The sequence below is a fragment of the Caloenas nicobarica genome, chromosome 10 (genome assembly GCF_036013445.1).
Source record: "Caloenas nicobarica isolate bCalNic1 chromosome 10, bCalNic1.hap1, whole genome shotgun sequence".
NCBI classification, from domain to species: domain Eukaryota; kingdom Metazoa; phylum Chordata; class Aves; order Columbiformes; family Columbidae; genus Caloenas; species Caloenas nicobarica.
The window spans coordinates 20,327,776-20,336,850 of NC_088254.1; the positions used below are offsets into that span (position 1 = coordinate 20,327,776).

The 9,075-nt window shown below is 38.0% G+C and overlaps 1 protein-coding gene across 1 annotated transcript in view; it reads left to right on the forward strand.

Moving 5' to 3' along the window:
* Window positions 1-8,328, forward strand: part of ASB7 (ankyrin repeat and SOCS box containing 7) — a 28,541-nt gene extending 20,213 nt beyond the window's left edge. The window contains exon 6 of the mRNA XM_065641772.1: window positions 6,140-8,328. Within this exon, the coding sequence (XP_065497844.1) occupies window positions 6,140-6,279 (140 nt within the window). The 3' untranslated portion in view covers window positions 6,280-8,328. The remainder of the gene's footprint in view (window positions 1-6,139) is intronic.
* The last annotated feature ends 747 nt before the right edge of the window (window positions 8,329-9,075 follow it).

Below are 9,075 nucleotides of genomic sequence, written 5' to 3' on the forward strand. Positions count from 1 at the left end.
TAACTCTCAACTCAGAATTGCCTGGTGTGATACTGAAAAATGTAGCTACTAACTCAGAGTACAGCTGTCTATATTAAGCAGTTCAACTATTTTTGTATAGCTATGTACACATGTGTACTTTGGAAGATATTTTTGAAGATGCCTATGTAAAAATGGAAAAAAATACATAGTTTTTACATGTGGCTTGTAAGGTACAGCTACCCCCCACTCCCATTTGCACACCTATGCTGTACTCTATTATAATGTAAAAATAGTGTAACTCGGAGCACTTTACTTACTGTCTCCTAAATGCAGATAAATGTGGTATTGAAATTCTTAGCTGAATTTCCATAGCAATTTCAGCAAGACTGAATATATAGAAATGTTAAATATGTATATAAAAAAATCTTATACAAGCATATTCAAATCTGATTTTCATTACTTCATTGCTAAATACACCTGTTATACTTAACATTGAACTTTACTGACATTCTGCTTTTCCATGTATATAATTTCAGTCCAAAATACGCCCCTCCTCGGTACATATTTTCTATGCCAGATATATCAAAATTTAATAAAACTCATTGTGGAGAATTATTTTTCAAAGAGGAATGAAAACATACTTCAAGGTCAGGTATTCTAAGCAGCATACTGAAAACAAAATTAAACTAAAACTTTTAAAATAGCGTGTATGATATCCAGTTGCAAAGAATTAAAAGCTCTCTGTCCTGTTGAGCTAGGCAGTGATTCAAGGAGTTTGTTCACATTCTCAGTGAACACTCTGTAATTTTCTTTCTCTCTAAATTCAGCCCTGTGTGTCTGAGATTAATGTGTTTCAGACTTATAGATTCTTGATACTGGTTTTTCCTTGCATTCTGACTGCTGGGAGACCAAAGATCCTCTCTAGTTATTCTGCTGTTGTTTTTTTACAGAGTACAAGTCGATGCGTTTCCTAAACCGTCAGACCTACTCCTAGCGTTAGGTGATCGCATCCTCAAAGTATCATCCTGTTTCTTTCTGCATCCTCATCAATGTATTTCTTGTGTAGTGGGTGTGAGTTTCCAGTTGATAAGTTCAATTATCTTTTTCAATTCTCCCCCAAAAAGCCAACAAAAAAAATAACTAAATCTAATTGCTGGCAGTAGCTGAGTTCCTTCGTGGTTGTGAAATAAGGGATGGATTTAATAGTTAGCCGTGGATATAAATACTTATTTTGATACTCTAGAGGAACTGAGCTGCTGCCAGCCATACGTCGGCCTGGTTTCAACTTTTTTTAAACGTTTCACAAAACTTTTATTTTTAAGTTTCTTTTGTAGCTAAAAAGAAACTACCAAATGGTTTCTTGCTACTGTTTCCAGCCTTTCACAATTCCCAGGGGAGGCCGAGGCTCGGTTTGAGAAATAGCTCTGTAGAATTATTTTTTCTTTTCTAGACAGATGTATTAATATTGCAGAGAAAACTGTAGGCGGCTTCTGAAATATGTCACTTATGGTATTTTTGTAGCTTCTTCAGAAACTGCCTGTCCACTTCAAACCAATGACACTGTTTGCTTTTAAAAGTACTTTTTTTTTTTTTTTTTTTCTTTTTAGTGGGTAGAACAGCACACCAGACAGGATCTTCTCACAGCCTACAAGTGTAGTAATTTCAGTTACTCCTAAGTTTTCTTTTGGGTAAACAGAACAGGTCAGTTTGATTTTTTTTTTTTTTTTTTTTTTTTTTTTTTTTTTTTTTTTTCTTTTCGCAGATGCTCTTGTCTCTGCAGTGGAGAAAGTGGCAGAGATTCCATTCCCCTTTTCCATCTTTACGGTGAAAATCCCTAAAAATCAGTGTTGTCAGAGGTACTAGGTCTGATATAACTACTTAATGATCCCTAAATACAGACCTATTAGGTGAGTTGGTGTTTTACTTCTTGGGGAGCATGATCTGCATAGGAAAAACAGTCAGGCACAGGTCTAAATAAGCTGCGCAGCTGTAACGATGAGATATGGTTCTTTGTATAGGTAGTAAATCCTAAATATAAGTCTTGTCTGTCTCTGGGATAGAAGAATGAACTTCCAGGTAGAATAGTGGAAAAAAAAAAAATTTGAAGCTATAAAATGAAAGGATTGGAGCATTGAGTGGAAATTCAGGATTAATTGTGATATCTTGCTGTTAAAACATGCATTTTTTTCCCCATTTACTAGAAAAGGCAAATCTATTAGTAATTTAAAAGGCTTATTTCATTGTTTAAGTAAAATCCTTATAAAGTATTTAAGGTGGGGGGGGAGGAAGCTCAAGAATTTACTTCATTAGCAGTTGAAGAACCGAGTGAGGAAAATGTTTAAATTTTATATGTACTGAAATGTGCTGCCTCTAGAGAGAGGAAAAAAAAAATCAAAATGCAATTCCTCTTTGTTTTATAAGCCTATGTTTTACATTTCTTCTGTTTAGAAGAAACTTTTATGTGTGGGGAAACCACAAAAGAGGCGCATTGTTGGGAATTTCTGCTTTCCATGACAGCACGTACCACGAGGTGCGCAAGACAAACGGTGAACTATACATCTCTTCTTTTTTTCCTGTAATTAATACTCCTAATTTATTTGATTATCGCTATGAAGCTTGCACAATAAATGGGCAGAAGTCTGTAACTTGTTCTGGTGAGCACATTAGCAGACCTGCGGTTCTCCAGCGGCGACAAGTGTTTGCTGCCCTGGCAGTGACTGGGGTTGTACAACAGCCGGGACAATGGCACTGCCACCATCAAGGTGGCCCTTGGAGACCGGATCAGGGATGTGCTGTTTTGTTGTTTTGTGTGTGTTTGGTTTTTTTTTTAAGGTGATCAGTATTTTTAGATCACTTTTTTACATAATGGTGGTAATTAGGTCAATCTTACCTCTTAAGATTTTCTTTTTGGTGCATTTAATTTTTTTTTTTTTCTTAATTCTCTTCCTTTCTAGCTCATTTGCCTAACTAACTTTCAAACTTGTGATGCGGGATATAACCAAAGCTGCAACTTCCTAATCGCTTTTAAACAGAACTTTATTCATCATTTAACTTGTCGTACTTTGCCAAATTACTAATAACATTTTTCATTTGCCAAACCAAGGTTCACTGACATCGCTCTGTAATCCTTTATTTTTTTTCTTTTTCATTCAGATGCAACCAAGAATGAGTAAGTGTTCTAGACACCGTTTCTAATAAATCACAAATGCATTAATAACCCTGGAATTTGCAAGGCGTGACCTAAAGACACTAACAGCCACTAGATGTAGCAACTGGTGCTTAACACTGGAAATGTCCATTGTTAACACATTCCCAGGAAATATTTTTAGGCTTATCAGGGGAAAATGTCATACAGTTGATAATCGGGTCTTTTTGAATTAACTGATGACCAATTTCTTCTGGGTATTTTAAGTTGTCTGTTCCATTTTGTTCTCAAAAAACCCCCCCCATAGGATGTTAATTAAAAGGCATTAATTTCTAAAACCAGAAATCAGTGTCTCACAGCTGTATTATTGTGTACTACGGAAAATACAGATATAGATCTGTAGTCCTCTATACCCTCTAATGCTGCTGTTTGCAGTTAACTTTTGAAAAGGTGCATCCTTTCTGAACCCAGTTTGTGTTCATATTCAAAGCATTAGAACTATTTCTTTTATCACCATAAAGATTCCTTTGCTTGGTTTCTTGCCGAAAGTAACTTTTCTTTCCCTGAAGCTTGAGCATTCAGCTGTTGTCCAAGTTGTATAAATTTATTCTTTCAGGTGGAAAAAAAAATTGCTAAGAAGAAACCACCAGTGGACAACATAACTTAATGATCTGTACTCTAAGTCATGGCTGAAGGATATAATTAAAAATAAATTGCTGGTTAGAGACCCGTGGTGATAAGTGTAATAAAAGTATTTTAAACTCATATGAAGGAAATTCAAATTTTCATGCTCTTGAATTTCAAATCTGATTTCTTTAAAACAGACTGAGACTTTTAATGCATTACTTCTGCTAGCTTACCTCGGATAATTTTAGTGCTTAAGATAAATCCCAGTGTATAGCTGTCTGTCAGCCCATTTCTATAGAAAAACCCATGTAGGGGAAAAAAAGGGAGAGATCGCTGTAAGGGGTAACTGAAACCATGTACAAAATGCCCGAAGTAGAAAACAGGAAATAGTTTCATCATCTCTTTACTCTGCGCTTATAAACTGTCTAATAAACTCATAATGTCTCTTTAGCCGGTAGAAGGTTTGTTGCTGAACTAGGAGGAGGATGGAGAAGGGCCGGGCTGCAGGGACAGCTCTGGGGCTGGTTGGGGCAATAAAAACCCTCCCGTGTGCTCCGAACAGGTTTGTGCCCGGGAAGCCGACAGCGTCCGACTGTCCTTCCTAAAGCCGCCTGGACCACGGCAGCTCCTCCTCCAAAACCATCCTGATCGGTTGGTGGCAGCTCAGGAAAGCTAATGGGAAATGTCCCTTTCTGTTATTGAAGGTTGCTTTTGTTGTTTTTTACTGCTTTTTAAATGAGTTATTGATTCAAGCAGTCGGCTCAATAAAATCGCCATGCCTTTGGTTGCAAAAGCAGGCACTGTCTTCTACCACTAACGATCATACAGATAAAAAAAGACCGCAGTAATTTGCTCTGTTGGCGACAGATTATCTTGATACCGGCATAAGCACCTGCATTGTTCACGGTGCTGAGTATTTTAACTTGGGCAGCCATCAGGTGCTGTGACTGGGTAAGCCTCTTTTGTTTTTTTTTTTATTTTATTTTTCAGGCCATACATAGTTAAGTCAATGATCAAAATATTGACTGGCACACCCTCAATATGTTATTAGGGTAATTTTGAAATAGCTATAGCAGAATGAGGAAGAAGTACAAAGGCAGCTGGTTTGGTCAGAAATTTGGAGTGGTTCCCCCAGTGGGAAGTTATTAAATATAGCAAATGTCTTCAGCTTTGGAAAGAGGGACCAAGCGTGAGTGGAGGACAGGGAATAATATAAAGGTATGTAAAGTCATGACTGGTGTCAGAACAATTATTTGTTTGTGTTTTTTTTGTAACTCAAAGAATGGTAGGTTCGCAATGAAGCGATCAGGAAGCAGATCTAAAATAAATACAAGTACCTTGTAGTTTTTCCAGCCAACGCCTAATTAGATTGTGAAATTTGTTGCCACAGGATGTTTTGGATACTGAAAGTATGAATGGGTTCAGAAAACATGAGACGGATTTACAAAGGGCAGGCTATTCACAGCGATTAAAGCCCCAGATCTGTGTGCAATCTGGTTCAGGAAGGCCCAAAGGCACCGGTGCGGAAGCGAGAAGGGTATTTTGGGACAGGATTTCTCAACGGCTCTTGTTCTGCTCTTTCTTTCCTTCTTCCTCGGGATCCATTGCCGGGTGCTTTCAGATTCAAGACTAAATTAACCTTTCTTACATTATGTTGCGCGGAGGACTATTTTTCAATGTGGTTGACTTTGAGCAGTTTCCTTTTAAGGATGAGTTTGAAAAGGAACTGATTATTTTGGAAAATCCTTGCCAGAAATTCTCAAGTTCATGGGATGTCAGTAAACCTCTTCTCTGTGGACAGCAGTTAACGTGTATTTTCATCTCCTCCTCTTTGACGGAGTTGCGGCTGCATCCGAAGCCTAAAGGCTTTGTCTCTTCTTTAGAAGGGGGAAAAACAACCTTTCACTCCGCCATGCTATCCTTGAATAACTTTCACATGCGCCGCTCTCTGAGGATATTGCCTAGTCCTGTTACAGCGGAACGTAGAACTTTGTCTTTATGTTCGAAAAGAAGTGAGACTGAGGGGTTTTTTTTTTCTCCCAGATGTTACGAGGATAGAAGAAAATCCACAAAAAGTTAAATGGAGGATTTATGCTGTTCTACAGTGTTTAAGTGTGTGTTACCACCTCGTGGGAATCCTCACGTGGATAATGTCACTTTACACTGACATCAGTAAAATTACATGCATGTAAAAGTGTCCTTTTAGGATTCATACCTTGATTTCTGTGAATTATTGTTCGCTAGAAAGGTATTAATTTCCACCCTTTTTTTCCTCTTGTAATTTTTCCCTCTCCCTGTGCCCTTTTCTTCTTCATCTTAGAAAACAGCAAACATCTGTGATTTTTACTGAGTTAAAGTATGTTTAAAATGTGATCATTTTACTATGTGTTCCTTTTGTCTTTTCAGGACAGCCCAGAAACTTGCAAGATCTATGCCGAATAAAAATCCGTCAGTGTATAGGCCTTCAAAACCTAAAACTACTTGATGAACTACCCATTGCCAAGGTCATGAAAGACTACTTAAAACACAAATTTGATGATATCTGATATCCATGAAGAGAAGAACTCTAAGCAAGATTAGTTATATTCCAGATACTGAAGAGGCTTGTTGCCTTGCACAAAGTATATCCTATGCAAATTCTGATTTTTTCTGTGAAGTCAGAAGGCAGGTATACACTTCCTTGGGTTTTTTATACCACACACTAGAAGGTCTTAATTTTTGGTTTCTTGGTCCAAGTTTCCGAGGTCCAAGCTTTCTATACGATGTTACATTTTAAAAATTGCTGTTGGTTTTTGTTTGTTTGTTTTCACATTAAGTGTGCAGACTTGCAGTGGAGATGGAAGGTGGCCTCTCAAGGGAAGCGCTTGGTTTGAATTGGCATGCTGAGCAATTATTCAAGAAAATAAAGTTTGGAAATCAAGGCACCAGTCCTGCAAAAGGATACAGATAGAAGGTCCGTCAGAACCCTGTTGTCTGTTGGGACTTTTGTCTCTGCCAGGGTGTATGTTTTTGCAGGATAGAGGGAAGAGTTGATAATCAACATGTCCTGGTGTACTGTACGAATCTAATCTGGAAATTAAAGAAAAAATGCAATTACCCTTTTCAATTTGAGAGTCTATATGTTGGCTCTTTCTATATTATTGCTTTCCTAATTCCTGTAGTTGGGATGTCCATAAAATTCAGGCCTCCTTCTTTCCTGACATTCCCTGTAAAATGGGTGGTTGTTTTTAAGTCTATTTTTAACAGTGACAGTACACTACAAAGAGGCATAGCCTCAGTATTTTTTACATTAACTTAAAACAAATTTAGATTTTTTTGAAGCCAATATATTCTGTTTCTCATACAGTGCCTCCTGTGCAATAATCTTTCTGATGTATTTTCCCTTTATGTGTGATTTTATTTCTCCCCACACACACAACTATTCTTCATTTAGTCTCGGTGCATTATTTGTGAGAACAGGAGCTGCTGCCTCGCTGAGGTGTTGACGTGACGTTGCTAAAGTGATGCGGCAGTTGCTGTTCATTATTGCTCCCTGAATTTCGTGAATGTATAACCTCCTTTATTTCACTTTCAGTTGAAATCTACGGGTTCTCAGCCAAATTGTGTCCACTTAAAAGAAAAAATGGCCAAACCCTTTTATTTGAAAGGCAGTGATGGATATTTTTTTTTTTTGTGGTTGCTCTGAAATTCAGTTTGTTTCAGGTTAGAGAGTGGGAAATGCATATATGTTATTAAGGTGCATTTTCTATGTGCACTAACAAAAAAAGCCCCATTCATACTGGGAGTTTAAATTTTGCAAATATTAACTGGTTTCCAATTAATCTGAAAGCAGCAACTGAAAGGAGTACTGAAATTTGGCTACTGAATGTGTTCTCCATACTAGGTATTAAAAATTTCTGTTAAAGAGTTTTGTTTCTGATCATAAAAAAAAAATTAATTTCTTACTATCAAAAAAACATTGGGCCAAAATTTGCAGTGTTTTCACTCTTTGTTTTCAAGGGATTACAGAGTCATCGTAAGGTTCTTGTCAGTGTTCTCTACTTTTGTTTTGCCATCCCACTGGCTCCTAAAGAGCCTTCTCCAATATCAGGAGTACTTTTGTACCAGTTATACCAATGGAAACGGGGAGGTGAAAGGAATGGTGGTAGCTTTTAAGTTTAACACTGTCACTTTCAAAATATTTAATATTAAAAATATGAAAAGCAAGGTGAAGCAGGTATGGTCATATTATTTAACTGCGTTAGTTGCTTTTGATATCTTGTAACCCTGGTCTGCAGTTCCTTAAGCAGGAACCTTATCACTGATAATTGATGCAGTGGAACCACAGCAAGCAAGGAGGATTATCTCTCCCTATTGTGCCTGGCATCGCCTCAGGTTTCCAAACAATAAGTGATTTTGGAGATTCACAGCTCAGAGGATTGGTAATGGGATGTTGAACCTTTTTATCTCCATCTTGTCTCTGTTCAAGTCCAGCCTGTGAGCAGCGACCAAATGTTCACGGCTCAGCAGCGCGAGCAAGTACGTCCAACCTTCCCACCCCGCGGAGCTTCCTCCAGGTTGTAAGTCCTGGTGGTGGCATCTCAACGGGGACAACCCGAGAGCCTTTCTGGGGTGTGTGGGGAGCTCGGGTGCGGGACGGTGTCTGTCGGCTCCTGTCAAAACAAGAAAGATCAAGCGTTATGATCTTTAAGCTCCCCAGTACTGAGGCAGGACAGACGTTAAGAATTGACTGGCAGGTTTTAAGCGTGAATCTTCAGGATTGTGACATTAGATCAGAACCTTTAAGATTGCTGTCCTTTTTAAAAAAAAATTTGTATCATTCACTACGTTTTTAAGTTGGTCTAAACCAATGTCCTTCCCCACTGAATTTTTTTTTACAGTAATATTTTCTAAGGTAACCTAGAGTATATTTTAGTTGCAATCTATATTAAGGCAAATTATTTGTTCTGTCTGTTGCTGTGACCGAAGAAAACTACGGAAGACTTGGTAACAAGAATGCTATTTAATGAAGAAATGTGTAATTCCATTATTTATTGTTTGAGGTTTGTTCTTTGGTTATTTCTTTTAAGTAACTGACATGTCAAGGGAACACACGCACATTTCGGGCCAGTAAAAAGCCTTTCTTTTAAATTATCATTTTTAGCCTATCCTCCCTCCCCAAGGTGGAGGAAACCCTCGCCCTTTCTCACAATGCGAAACCATCTCTTGTGGCTGGTTTCTCTGACCTTGATTCTGCACAGCACCGCAGCACCTGAGTCTCTGAACCTACTGATAGTCCCGTTCATGATCTTGAATTATAGATGCGCTCAGGTGCCAGTGAGGTATGATTATTCATTGTTAAT